General features: G+C 35.4%; 1 protein-coding gene across 38 annotated transcripts in view; it reads right to left on the minus strand.

Annotated features, from left to right (window-relative positions):
- Window positions 1-15,732, minus strand: part of PTPRD (protein tyrosine phosphatase receptor type D) — a 2,142,161-nt gene that overhangs the window by 185,538 nt on the left and 1,940,891 nt on the right. For all 38 annotated transcript variants that reach the window (XM_034663855.1, XM_034663876.1, XM_034663861.1 and 35 more), the window contains 3 exons: window positions 13,886-14,155; window positions 10,379-10,960; window positions 313-446 (listed from right to left, as the gene is read on the minus strand). In XM_034663855.1, coding sequence (XP_034519746.1) covers window positions 313-446; window positions 10,379-10,960; window positions 13,886-14,155 — 986 coding nt within the window. The remainder of the gene's footprint in view (window positions 1-312; window positions 447-10,378; window positions 10,961-13,885; window positions 14,156-15,732) is intronic.

Consider the following 15,732-nt stretch of genomic DNA (forward strand, 5'->3'; position numbering starts at 1 on the left):
TACTATAATGCAGAAGAGAAATACAGGAAGTCCCTAAGTCTCATGGGGTATATTCTTTTAGATACTTTAGAAGAGGCTTGGAAACCTGGAAATAGGGACAAGAGCTGTTTTATTGTTGGTGTTTGCCCCATTCCACCCCCCAAAGGCTTGAAATCAATATTCTGTTTTTTGGGGGTCAAGTTCTTTTTCTGATGAATAAATCTTTCCCACCGAAGTGCTCTATGGACATCGGACCTTTTGTCAGAACTTGGGCATGAAAATAGAGTAGTGTCCCAGTAAAGTGAATGATGAGAAGGTGAGAAGCAGTCTTACCTCCTCGCCATGCTCTCCATCTTTGTAGACCAGTTCATAGTTGGCAATGGTGTCTGAACGTGGAGGTGTCCAAGACAGCAAAATACTTGTTTCAGACTCAGGTTCTGCTTTGAAGTTTAGTGGTTGCCCTGGTACTAAAAACAGGAAGGCAAAGGACTGAGTTCATCATCACCATGAGTATTCGAAAACCCTTCCATTAGTGCATCTGTTTAAACCTCTCAAAATGTATCCACATGTGTAACTTAATGGAGAGCTAGGTCCTTTACATTGTTTATAGTCCACTTTTCTCCTTCAAGGTACAAGAATATTTTTGACACTGCACTTGTTCTTCATCCGTTTAAAAACTATACAAGATAGAGAATTATCAAACATAGAACAGAGCATAAATCTGATAATAAATCTGGTCTCACAAATAACATTTCATAATATTGTTGGAAGTAATAAATGAGATGATTCATACAATGCACGTGGAATCAATATTGTCTAAATCATAAACAAGTGCTAAATACGTAAAAAAATTGTTATTTTATAACTGAGAACTTGTTCTCTAGCACTGCATTTAACTTTCAAAATTATTTCTGATTACGTTTATAAAATTCCACCTTTAACTCCATTAACAGAACCAACTGATAAACCAGAATCACGTAGTATTTTTTCTTTTTTAATTAATTATTTTTAATAATAATTTTTATTATGTTATGTTATAGTCACCATACAGTACAGCCTTAGTTTTTGACGTAGTATTTTTCCTTGCCAACCTACATTTTGAAAAAGAGATAAAAAAAAATAACTCTCACTTATAAATAATTATTTCTAATTGACTTTCTTTTTTAAAAGATTTTATTCATTTGTTTGTCAGAGAGAGAGAGCACAAGCAGGTGGAGTGGCTGGCAGAGGGAGAAGTAGGCTCTCTGCTGAGCAGGGAGTCTGATGAGGGACTCAATCCCAGGACCCTGGGATCATGACCTGAGCCAAAGGCAGACGCTAAGCTGACTGAACCACCCAGGCGTCTCCCTAATTGACTTTAAGTGACTTAATATACTACTCCTAATGTAATCTTGATATTGTCCTTAGTGAGATGGAGCTAAATTACTACACAAATCAAAAAGTTTAGAGAATACATTTATTATCAGAAATATGCTAATTTATCAGATGTCATATATAATTCTTGTATTAGTCATATAACCCATGCAGTGGACAATTTGAAAGAGCTATATATCAGATGTATTAAAAAATGGGACATCTATCCAGTTTAAAACACTTTACTCAAATGCTGTGTTAGAATAGGTTTTACTAACCCCAGCCTTCTGGTTAACACCAAATCCCATCAGGTCCTCTATCCCTTATACACAAGGCTAATATAGCTCAGGACATCACTGGCGCAGCTAACCGTACATTGTCCTTGGCCAGTGTCTGTTCCAATTGGTTGGTGCCCATGCCACATTGGCCGTTAAATATTTGGATTATTACCCCTGATATTGTGGCCTGTCTTTAAGTGCTATAGCTGACCATATGCCCATATTCTCACAAGTAAACATGAGAATTCTGTGTATATTTAATAAAAAACAAGAACAATAATACTTTATACTAGAGGGGAAAAGAACATGTGAAGTGTTTTTGGTGAATGGGCATAAACATTGAAAAACTTATGAAAAATAATACACTTTGTAGCTGATGTATGACTTCAATTTCTTAAATAATACTTGAAGCACCATTTTCCTAAGTAAGAAGATCTTTGGAAATATAAACTATTTTACTTTCTTTTTCTTTTGTTCTCATCTCTCTGTAATATGACGAAAGAAAAGTATTTTGTTTAAAAAAAGATCGAAGTCTAAACAGATCTACCAGAATGGTTTCCAGAATTCCTCTGTCTGGCATGTTAACGTGTGTGTGTGTGTGTGTGTGTGTGTGTTCGTGTGCTTGCACACGCGTGTATGTACCTCACATGCAGGCATACAGTCTCATGTTTGGACTGATGCATAAGGCAACCAAGAGTCAGTGCTGCTTATTTTTAATTGCATTCATCATCTTTTCGCCTTTTTAATCAGAGGCCTTGAGATACTCATTAATTTGATGCCTTTGAACATACTTTCTAAACAGGGTATCTTTTTTTTTTTTTCTTTTCTTTCTCTCTTTAAGTGAGAGACCCAGTGAGAGACCTAAAGCAATTATCCAGATTGAGAAATGGAGACAAAAGACGATCAAAGATCAAGAGCAAGAGAAGGGGAAAAAGAGGGAAAAATAAACAGGAAAATAGCAAAGCAAATAGAGAACACATTAGTTCTAAATGGGCAATACCAAAAGAGCTGGCAGAAGCAACAATGGAAGCCAGGAACAATCAGACGGATGGGAAAGTTATGATTGGATTTTAATATTCAGATGATTAAAGGGGTTCTCAGCCTAAAAATACACATCCGTATGCATATGTGTGTGGTCACTTCTTTCTCCTTAGTTTCCTTTTTTCTTTCTCCCAACTTCCAAGTCTGAGAAAGAAAAAAGCCTTGTGATAACTCCTGACTTACACCAAACTGGAACACAGTATTGTCAAGAATTAAAAACATGGACAGAACTGAAGGTCTGCTCTCAGGATAATTGCTTGTTATGTATTTCCTCCTTGCCTAATGCTAATAATAAATTGACATTGATTGAAAACATCTTGGGAATCTAATTATCTTTTTCTTATTTAAACTGTTTATTTTTATTTATTTATTTATTTATATTTTTATTTATTTTTTGCTTTAATTCGTCTTGAACAAATTCCCAGTGGGTCTCAATGTTTAATCCTTGTTTAGTGACACAAACTTCATCTGACCCTCCAAGTCTATTAAGACACCTCTCCTTCTAAATAATAAATTAAACAGGCTCAAAGCTTCAGAGGGTGTACTGTTCATTTAATTCTTGGACAAAATAAGTAGTGGTCAGATGACTTCAAATAATATATACAAGGTTCTCTTCCTCTGCTTCCACCTTGTCCTTCTTTTGAAGTGGTCTGGAGGGTTATTTAATTTACCAGATGTTAAACTTGTGCTAGAAATACAAATGTCCAGGGCCCCTGGGTGGCTGAGTTGGTTAAGAGTCTTCCTTTGGCTCAGGTCATGATCTCAGGATCTTGAGATCGAGTCCCACATTGGGCTCCCTGCTCAGTGGGGAGCCTTCTTCTCCCTCTGCCCCTCCCCTCTGCTCATGTTCTCTCTCTCTCTCTCTCAAATAAATAAAATCTTAAAAAAAAAAAAAAAGCAATACAAATGTCCAGAGGTATCAGGCAGATCACTTACAGAGTATGGAAACGAGGTGGGGTCTGGCGCCAGTTGGGAGAGTGCCTGGCCCACCTGAAGAGTTGGTAGTATTCAGCACGAGGAGATTGCAGCTTTGTGCAATGTTGGTCCAAGCTTGCCTGAACTTCTGATTTTTCAACAGAAGTTGATAGTGAATCTTTTAAGTAACATCTTTCAATTTTTAACCATTGGAAATTAATTGAATTAATTTAAATTAATTGAAAAATATGATAGGGGGCAAATTATATCTACAGGAGAAATCCAGCAAATTGACCAGTGCTTTAAAAGACCTTTCTATTATATCAGGCTCTATATTCATAAACACCTTAAGGTGCCACTACTTAGATCTCCCTGGGAATTGAAGATTCACTTAGAGATGCTTCCTCAGAGTCATTTAGCCATAGTTGAAACAACCACAATAAAATCATCAAAGTAAAAGAAAAAAAGCAGTGAAATTAATGGATTTATTTTTACATTCCGCAAACATAGTAGTCCCAATGATCATAATATATGTATATGAGGAAGCACTTTGGGGGCTCCAAATGGTCTTATTTCTCTGTACTATTTGGAAACACAGGGAGTACTTCATGTTTTGCCAGTTAGACTTGTGTATCAATCATGGTGGCTTCGGATTCTATTAACATTTATGTTTGTGTTATCTACCCCCTCCTTCCCTTCTCTCTCTCTCTATCCAAATGTTCTCACAGTCCTTACACCTCAAACTTACTGGCTTTCTTTTGTCTTCACTTCTTGTTTGTCTGTGTCTATTTTACTTTTATTTAAGAGATTTTCTTGTGTTGTAGCATTTCCCTCACCAATTAACTGAACATAAATTTTATAGGAAACTCTGGGATTCTGGAAACTCATGGGAAAACTTAAAAAGACCATCCAGAAACTTTAGTGCAATCATTCTACATTAGCAAGGGAGATGTGATACTATGCACCATAAACCAAATTTAGAATTTAGATGTGGACAGAAGAAATGGAGATAGAACTTACAATTTTTCTGTAAAACTATATTTAAGAAATGTTTGTATTCTGTAAAGTAGTGTCAACACTATACTTTTTTCTTGATTACTTAATGTCCATAAGGAAATACAAATATGAGGTATCAATTCCCTAAAATAAAATTATAATCCCACTGATATATGTTAAGTATTTGAGTAGTACTACTATTATACTCCATATAAATATCTGAAGACAACTCAAAGACAGAGAATGGAAAATAAAGGAGAGATGAAGGGAGTATCTATATATCAGCTGAAATGCTGATAGTATTAGAAGAAATCAATACTTAAGTAAAATTAAGCAAATATCTCTAAAGAGAAAGGGGTTAACATGTAGTAAATGGCCAGCCAACAGTTTCTCTTAGCCATATGATAAATACTAAATATCGGAGAAAGTAGGAAACCTATTATTGCTAAAATACTTAGTACTTTAATAAGGCACACATTTGAAAATGTAGCTAGCATTTTAATAAATGATAACAATAATAAAAACAATGGACAGAATTATAGAGGGAGTAAAACAAAACAGAATTCAAAACAAGGAGTCTGATTTGTAAGTACCAAAAATATATCATCGATAAAATAAATATTTAATACACAAGCACATGCACGCATCTTACTCTCATTGGTCATTAAATATCAATGTGTAAAGTTAAATTTTATTACAGTTGTATTTATATCCAGAGATCCTTTACTCAAACTCCTTTTATCTCCTTTGCTAAAACTATTTTAAGAATGCATTTAAATTGGACTCATAACTTGGGAAATTGGAAATCAGTCTTTTTCTAGTTTGCTTATTTAGGCCTGTGGACATATACTAATGAAATGATTTGGTAAATTCTGGAAACCTAAAACGTCATGTTTCTAAATGTCACAGCTATTTTGCTTGTTTGTTGTTTTTTTAATAACAATTCTTCAATGCCCAGAATTTGGAGTAGAATTAGCTTCTTCAAAACGTTTAAATTTGGTACTACTCAGTATTTATTTAGTAAATAGACGTAATTCTTTTCCTTCCAAAGGAAAAGACCTATACTATTAATGTATACACATAGAAATCAGCAGACTTTTCCCAGGAATCTATTAAATGCACAGAAAAGCTAGAGGTTAGATATGTTTTCTAAAGAAAGAAAAAAAACCAAACATTAAGATTTAACAGATTTCGAACAGCTCCAATCAGCATGAACATCAAGCAACATTTTAGGGTATTAGGTTTTAGATGTAATTTACTACATTCTTTGTCGCAGTTTTATTTGTATTTTTTTATACTATAATATAGTTACCGTATATTCTCATTGTAATTATCTATACAAGAAAAATATATAAAAAGACATCCTTTCAAAATGTGTATTCTAGTAGTAGAAATCTTTTTCTAGCACAATATAAATTCTTCCCTTGACAATGGCCATATACTGTATTTTCCATATTTTTAAGGTAAACTAGGGTCAAGTGAATGTAATGCCAAGAGTTAAAGCTATGGAAAAATTTGAAGATTAACCCACTTCTAGAAAATAATTATTTTAACCAAAATATTTTTATATCTAAAACCATTTAAAAATTACTTAATATTATCAACTGTATGACTAGTCATGATTAAGGGGAAATATTATTAATTATAGATAGATCATATTTTGAATTTCTATGTTATCAGAAATACATAAATTGCTATCAATCCTCCATTTACATCAATATGTAAACAATAATCTTAGATGAGATCAAAAGTGACAACTCCCCTCTTAAACACACTTTGTTACTACATATTGTTTCTTCAGAGTCCAATTTTAAACAAAAATAGGACTATTAGTGAAGCGAATTAAAGATTAAAAAAATGAAATGACCATCTTTCAGATATAGAAGACATAGAAATTTATATCTTCATATATATGAAAGTAAAATATATGAGAAATTTATACATCTTTAGTAAATTTTCATAAGTTTGGGAAAGATAAAATTGCAGTGAAAAAAGTATATATCCTCAAATTTTCTATAGCCTCTCTACAAGAATATTTCATAATGATTTTATGTCCCTAGCTATGATCCTAAGAAATAGTTAGTCAGCAAGAAAAAAAAAGGAGCAGCTCAGCATTAATTATATTAGAACTAACATCATTGTATTTGGCAGGTGTCCACTAATATCAAATGGCCTTTGTTAATTAAGCCTAGGGAAGAGATCAAATCATTGTGCTATTTTGGAAGGTTTTCTTAGCCTATTGATCTTGGCAGGCACAAGTCATTATGTCATTATATATCTTCTCAATCACTGAGTATTAAAAGTACAACTATTATACAAGTTTCTTGGAAATAATGTAAAAATATTCAGAGATTGGGAACAACTCTTCTAATGCATCTGTGACCCATTCATCCAGATTTTTCTAAGTTTAGAGTCCCTGGATCACATTAACTCAACTGTCCCTGTTGTAGCACTATCTTAACTGAGTTATGGCTTATGTCATATTATGTCCCTTGGTGATACCGAAAACCAAAATATGGTCTATTTAAACATCAGTTCTATATCTTTCAATAAACTGTGACCAAAGGCATTGTTGTCTGTCTTCTCTGTTCTGAATATAAAGATTCTCATGATTCCCAAGGCTTTCTTAAGTTTTGGTTGAATTTAGTTCCAGGAAGTATTTGGTGTCTAAGATAGCTAAATCTTCCTGGTATCAGGGGGGAAAAATTTATAAAACATTATGGATTCCAATGTTTAAATTTGTGGTTTGAAAAGTTAGAACCAAATTTAGCAATGAAGTATAATAACCTGTGAGAAGAGGTATTCCTTCCAATACTTTCAGATAAGCTTATATATATATTTTTACATCTAAATGGTTTAATGTACTTTTGTACTAGGATAATATAATAGCTACCTCAAATATTTCAGAAGTAAATTACATATAATCCTTAAATAAAGATATGAATAAATGAATGACTGTCTTTACTACCTCTATTTATTGAGTACCTAGTGGGCACAAAAATCTAGCAGGCACTAAAACTATCACAAAAGCAAATTATTAATTTGAAAGTAATGATGCTTTAAAGTAGCTAGGGTGCCTGGATTTAACGTCTGCTTTCCCACTTACCAATCCTATGACCACACAAAACAAGTTCCTGAATCTTCTTCAATCCTCAAGTTACTCATTGGCAAATGGGGTAATTCCACATCTACCTAATTGGGTAGTAATAGGCTAATAAAATACACGCAACGTTCACAGCAGAGTATCCAGCATATGTAGCTGTTTTTATTATGATGATTATTATATATTACTTATTCAATTATAAAATGTTTCTATCCATTACCTACTCTAGCAACCTGTTATGGGTTGAAGTGTATCCCACAAAATTTCATATGTTGAACTCCTAAACCTCAAAGTGTGACCTTATTTGGAAACAAGATTTTTGCAGAGGTAATTATTATTTTTTTTTTAAGATTTTATTTATTTATTTGACAGACATAGAGACAGCCAGCGAGAGAGGAAACACAAGCAGGGGGAGTGGGAGAGGAAGAAGCAGGCTCATAGCAGAGGAGCCCGATGTGGGGCAATCCCGCAACGCCGGGATCACGCCCTGAGCCGAAGGCAGACGCTTAACCGCTGTGCCACCCAGGCGCCCCTGCAGAGGTAATTATTTAAGATGAGGTACTTGGTTGGGCCCTCATCCATTATGACTGGAATCCTCACAAAAAGGGGAAATTTAGACAGAAAGCCACGCACACAGGGAGAACATGATGTGTCAATGAAGGCAGAGATCAGGGTGATGCCTCCCCAAGGCAAGGAATAGCCAAGATTGCTAGCAAACCGACAGAAGCTAAGAGAGAGGCACGGAAGCTGCCCTGAGAAGGAACCTATTCCATGCACCATGATCTCAGACTTTTAGCCACCGGAATGGACAAACAGTAAATTCCTGTTGTTCAAGTCACCAGTCTGTGGTATTTTGCTACAGTAGCCCTAGAAACCAAATACCACCTCTAAACTCTGTAAGGTGGTTATTATTTTTGATGATAAGAAAACCGAAGTTCAGAGAAATGAAGTAACTTGTCCAAGGTTATAGAGCTAAAATTGGCAGACCAGAATTCAAACTCTGGTTATATTACTCCAAAACTAGGCATTTTTAAGATACCACCACTGAGGGACACCTGGGTGGCTCAGTCAGTTAAGCATCTGACTAGTGATTTCAGCTCAGGTCATGATCTCATGGGTGGACAGATGGAGCCCTGTGTCTGGGCTCCACTCTCAGCAGGGAGTCTGTTTGAGTTTCTCTCCCTCTGCCCCTCTGCAACCTCTTTCTCTCCCTCTCTCTCTCTCAAATAAATAAATAAATCTTTAATAAATACATCACCACTGAAAAATTAGAAAAACTAAAAGTGCAACACAGGTATATGTTCTTCTTATATATTTTCTTTTATCTTTAAATGATTAGGGAGCTGCTTAAATAGTGTAATAAAAAATAATCTCATAATAATTGATCAGTTTTAGTCAAGAAAAAGAACAAGATTCACAGATTTCTACATTTTCTTGTATGAGATAAATGGAAAAATTAATCTACAATGTTTTTCTGTATATTAATATAGCAAATAAGTACATAAGTACTGCAGAAGCCAAGTAGGGAAGATGTATGAATGTTCTTTAGTATAATTATGATAAGTATATTTTTATAACTATCTTTCATATTATTAGAGAAAATAATAAATCCATGAACAAACAGCGAGAACCCAATAACGGTATAAAAAAAAAAAAGAAAGCCAGGCAGGCTATATTTATGTTCTGAGATCTCTAGTAACCAGGGAAAATAGGTAAACACCCTCAGTGATACGATTTATAAAGCATAAAACATGAAAACAATCAGGGTTAGACATAGGTTTATCTAGTCTGACACCTCAGAAAATTCATTCTCAAGATTATCAATGAGTTACACCTACAGATTATAGCTATGTCCAAAAATATGTTTTTTCATATGGTTTTTATGTAGATTCTCAGAACAAACCAATGGCATACTGTCCAAACACTGAGATTAATGAGAGTTATGAGGTGCCGACACCTCATAGGAGTCAAATTAATAGCTCTCAGATGTTCAAGAATAAACTTTAGAAGAAAGTTGCCATGTCATATTCTCAACCCAAGGCAAAATTGATCACGTTGATTCAAAGACCAGAGAGGTCTGATATCCGCTTATGAAAATAAAACCACTGGAAGGGCCAAGTGTTTCTCCATAAAAGCACGTGATGTCTGCTCTAATGCCCAGTAAAATGAGTCAATGAGGCCCCAAACTTTGATCTAGATCTCGATAACTAGTCTTTCTCCACCCATGAAGGCATACAAAGAATAAAAAATTTAAAAAAACATTAGGAGAGTATTTTTAGTGGGTAGCTGCCTGGAAAAAAGAAGACATTTAAATGTGTTTTATTTTCAACTTTATCTTGAACCACCCAACCTTTGATAAGCTAAATAATTTTGTAAGAGTATTCTATCAGAGTCACTAGGATAAAGCAGCATAGTTCTATTCTCAAAATGCTGCATGAAGGATGCATTCATCTATCTCATGCAGAAGAATCTTCATGTCACTTAGGTACAAATTAAAAAAAAAATGCTAAATTCATCCCTTCACTTAAAACACCTTGCAGGTGTCCATGCCTGTTCCACTCCACATGCTTATCTTAACCTCTCATTTAGAAACTCTAAGTCTCAAAAATTAAAATTCATACATATCTTTGTCCTTTACTTGTTTTCACCATTCACACCTCTTAGTACCTACTCCTTCCCACCTGCCCCACTCTCCATCCAGGACCAGACTTACCCCCTGTCTGAGTGATGACCTGTATGTCACTTGAAAGAGGACCATCTCCAATTGAGGTGAAAGCCAGAACTTTGACAGAATATGTTTTCTGGGGCACTAAGTTGCCAATAGTAGTGATTTGGCTGTCAGCTACATTATGCTTCATCCAGTTGTTGACGTGCTGAGTGGGATCCATTGTGTAATAAACTCTGTATCCTTGGATCTGTCCATTTGGTTCTTCAGGTTCCTTCCACTGTACCAAAATGGTGGTTGAACTTAACATCCGCGCCTGGACATCCCGTGGGGCACTGGATGGTGCTTGTTCTGAGGTTTGCGTTAGCACAGGCTCACTTGGAGGTCCCCGCCCAATGTTATTGACAGCAACAACCCTGAATTCATAATCTGAGTAGGGACTTAGTCCAGCGACACTGTAGCGTGTTGTCGCCACCCCATCAATTTCTTTGTAAGGTTCCTCAGAATTTTTAGGTTTATGTTGAATGATGTAGTAAGAGACAGGCTCAGGGTTCCCAGAGTCCCACGTCAGTGTGATGCTTGTGGCTGTGCTCTCGGTTACTACAGGAGTTCCTGGAGGTTTGGGTAAGGCTTAGGGGGAAAAAAAAGGACAGTGATTTTCCATCATCTCTAAGATATTACAAAGATCCATAAGCTCTACTACTGGAATGACAGAATTATGTATCTACTGAAGATTTAATTAGATTAAATTATAACAAAAATTGTTTTCTAAGTGGGTAGGATGTACAGTAACATGCATAGGGGACAGATCCCATTTTACTAGAAGCACATAAGAGCACTGTAATTTGAAGCTTGTATTCAAGTCCACCGGTTATTAGCTATGTGATCCCGGATGCTTTGCATAACCTCTCTGCTTTAGTTTTCACATGTGGAAAATGGGAATAACTATCACTGGATTGTATTAACAGCTGGGTAACTGTATTTCATGAGTTTGCTGTGAAGATCTATGAGCTACTCCAGTAATGCTCTCAGAATGTATCCAGCACCTTCAAAAACATTAATTGCAATTATGACTATTATTATAACCAAGAATTTGGCCAATTAGCCCCTTGTGTCAAGAAATACATGACATAACTAACTACCAACATTGAAAAGAACACAATTTGGAACATATTCAAATGGCATTAAATTACTATGGAAGAATAATATCCATATTGTTTTCCAGCGGTAAGACATAGATAATATTACTATAATTTATAGAAACAACCTAGGGGCGCCTGGGTGGCTCAGATGGTTAAGCATCTGCCTTCGGCTCAGGTCATGATCCCCAGGTCCTGGGATCGAGCCCTGAGTCTGGCTCCTGACTCAGTGGGGAGCCTGCTTTTCCCTCTCCCTCTGCCCCTCCCCCCACTCATGTATGGGCACACACTCCCTCGCCCCCGTATGTCTGTCTCAAATGAATAAATAAAATCTTAAAAAAAAAAATCTAACCAAGAATTTTAAGGTAAGAAAGAATAGTAAATTTCAAATTGATTAATTTCAAATTCATGGTTTTTAATTAACATTCAAAAATGTTGAAATGAATTAAAGCATATTCACAAATAACTTTTTAAAGTACTTTCCTATCATAATATGATGTCTATATTCGATATCAGTAGTACCTGAAATTATAGCTACCTGACTAATATTTGCAATTAACTCCATCTTTTAGAGCTTCAATCCTCTCCTTTAAGCAGAGGAACCTCACTCAAAATGCTACTGATTAAGAATACAAACCATCCATACTGGTGACCTCATACCTAAGTGCCTCACCCTGGAGAATGATTTTGAAAGGACTTATTACCAGGAGAGACAAAATTCCACCAGCTAACTTCTGAGAGAAAACCCAGAATGTAACACTCATATGATCAGCTCTTTCATAAACGTTTTCCTTTGCAACATAAAAGCAAAAAGTACAATACTCTCTAGAATGGCAGCTATTCAAGAGTCACAAACTTGTACTTGATTACGTTTGTATCCCTAATACCTAGACTACTGCCTCACAGTGTTAGCTGAATGAACACCTAACTGAATGAATGAGTCGGGATACATTTTCCTCACTCTCTTCCAGTTGTTTTTTGTTTCTATTCACTTTTTCCCTACAGGATTCACCCTTGTATTTATTTATTTTTGAGGTAAAGAGGGTAGGGAATGGCAAGAGCCTGGAAAAAAAAGATAAGAAGTTGAACAAGATATTAGTTAATGTGACTCCTGATTTTGAATTCTTGAAGGTCTTCAGTAAACCTTCAAATATTTGAAACTGAAATAGTTATTATAAGAAAGGTGATTCAATATTTGCATATTATTCTAAGAACTATAGAATGATAATATTTGGCCAAAGGATTTTACTGAAAATAATAATAAAAAGACATTTGAAGAAATGTTCAAATATTCTGGACTGGCATTTTTCAAAAAAGTAGATGATCCAAATTTTCCCTAGATATGTTTCTGAATTATTAAGGAAAATAAAAATATTGCTAATTAAAGGTGTGCTTACTGACACTTAACAGACTTTAGTTTTGCTTTCACAGTATAGGTTTTGTGCCTATAATGCATGGATAAGTGTAAGTATGCTTAATACAGTTACGGATATTCAATACAATGTTACTGTTTTAAATGACTTAGTGTTGACCATGGCATGTAATTTTGTTCTCATGTCACATTACTGTATATGGCATATACCTGATATATATGTTTGGTGGAGGATATGACACCAATTACAACATGTGTGTTATATTTTTTAGGATCATACTTTCTGAAAAGCAAAGATAATTTGTGTTCATTTTTGCAATAGTTGCAGACATTTGCAAGAACCTAAAGTCACCCTCAGTTTGACCCTTTTTACAAAATTGTTCTAAAATTCTATAAACACTGATAAAAACAACTGGTATCCCACACACTTACTTTTCTTTGTTTCAAAAATATTTGTGAAATCTGTAACTTTGGTTACATTTAGTGCACTTAAGGAAAATAATATTTCTTGAGCACTTCATGTATAGAAGATAAGAAATAAAGTTAGAATATAATGCCACTTACATTTTGATTTTTAAGGTAGGACCCTTCAAAATTTTAAAACATTTATTATTAGACCATGTTGATTTAACTCTTTTTTTTTCTTTTGTCCTCATGGATTTGAGCATTTATTAATACTTATTTGTATTTTTCTATCATGCACTCTCACCAGGGTTCTGGATTAATATGAAACCTGTTTGCATCAGTTCTAACATAATGCTTGACAGTGTCTAACATTTCTTATTCTGCCTGGTTAGTGCTCGGGCCCAGCCTATTGTTAAATATTTTGATGATTATCATTATTTAGGCTGTCAGTCCTTTCAAGAGAGAATCTCTCTACCTAGATATGTGTAACTTAAATAATACCACAGATATGATTATACTCTGAAAATGGAACTCAGATGAATTGACTCATTTTAGAATTCCAAGGGTAGAGTTTGTAGGGACATTAGTCAGGGGACTTTAATACACCCAGACCCTCAAAGCAAAAACCATTAAGCATACCTTTGACAGTGATCTGTGCTATTGCTTCAATGACACCCAGTGTTGACATAGCAACACAGGTGTAATTTGCTGACTGTCTCACATCATTCAGTTCTAGTACATTTCTTCCTATTGGCATATCATCTTCAGGTGTCAGATCTTCTGCCCCCAACATCCACTTCACATAAGGCATTGGTGACCCCACGGCCACACAGGTGATATTAACACTTCCACCTGGCATGATTTCATGATTAGTAGGTGGGATAGAGAATCTTGGTGGGACACGGCGAACTGGAACAAAACACAAAGGAAAATGATAAAATAAAAGGCAAGATAAAGTGGCTTGTTAAACATATGACATGCACTCTACAAACACAATTAAACAATTGAAACATATTGTGGATTTTTCAAAAACAAAACAAAGAAAAACTGTGGATAATACAGACCATACAAGTATGGCCTGTGTATACACAGAAAAAAGTATTTAGTTTAGTCATTGATATCTTAGACACATTCATACAAAAGTCGATTCAGACCTACAAGGGCCCCACAAAAACAAAACAAAACAAAACAAAACAAAACAAAACCAAGAAAACTATCTACAAACTAACAGTACACAAACATCATGCATAAGATAAACACAAAAACATATACATGCATGCATATAGCAAAGATCCTATGCATGCATGTATATGCAGAAAAGGGGGCTGGAAGGTCACCAGCAGGTTTAAGTTGAGTAACAAAACCAACTTCAGTGCTGTGCACTTCCAGTTGATGTGAATGTATGTGTGGGAGCACACTGTCACATCCCAGCCCTGGAAAACATCGTCTATAGGACATGGAAAGTGCAATTTATTTGCTTTCAGACTCAGAGTAGATGCAGCCTCAAGACCTCACACTAACACTGGAACAGACACAAAAATATATACACATATCAATTTATGCTCACAGAAGAAGAAACAAAGCCAATGCCAGTAGAAATACTGGATTGGGTCATGCAAGGCATGCGCAAGATGAAGTCTCAAGGCCCATGCTTAGGACAATGGGAGAATGGCTGGAATCCAGACAACAATGACAAAAGAAGAAATAACAAGATGATGGCCCTAAACATAGAGGGAGGAGGTAAAGTACAGTGATTGAAACAGGGATTTAAGGGATGATAGGGCTCAAAGAAGGAATACAACAGGTTAAGCTAGGTTGTCAAAGGCAAGGATTGAAAATTCAGGAAGGGAGCTGGGTATTTCACATTCGAGATTCCACTCAGTTCATATCTAAAGTAAAACAACATAGATGATGGTAACAAAATTGGGTAAAAGGCTTGTTATGCCTACATTCAAATGGAAGGAGAGTGGGTCTAAAACATACAATGAAACATGACATCGAGAGAAGAGGTCACATTAAAGCAACGCAACACAGAAAAAATTACCAAGCAATTATAGTTCAGTGTTCCTGCTTCAGATAATTTGCATGTTTATGTGTGCTTAAGTACATGTGTCTTGGACAAGGAGAGGGCAAGAGACAAATAGGCTTCATCTTGGGCTCTTATTGGCAAAACATTACACCAAAAGTATTTTAGATCAAGAGGTAATCATTAGAAGCATACGTTAAATATGGATAATAAAGTGATTTTTTAAATTATAGCTAAGTTAATAAACAAACAACCTCATAACCCCAAGAAAATGATACGTAAATAATTCTGTCTGCAAACTTTTTGGCTGTCATTAAGGTTGAGATAAACCTCCGTTGATTCGAGAGGGCTCGCTGTGATGGCCTCATGGGTGAATGACAGGCAGAGGAGAAGAGAGAGCTAAGCATGCCTCCTGCAGCCAATTCACAGGTTACACAAAGCAAGCAGGAGCCACTGGAGA

This window comes from Ailuropoda melanoleuca, chromosome 7 (assembly GCF_002007445.2).
Source record: "Ailuropoda melanoleuca isolate Jingjing chromosome 7, ASM200744v2, whole genome shotgun sequence".
NCBI lineage: Eukaryota > Metazoa > Chordata > Mammalia > Carnivora > Ursidae > Ailuropoda > Ailuropoda melanoleuca.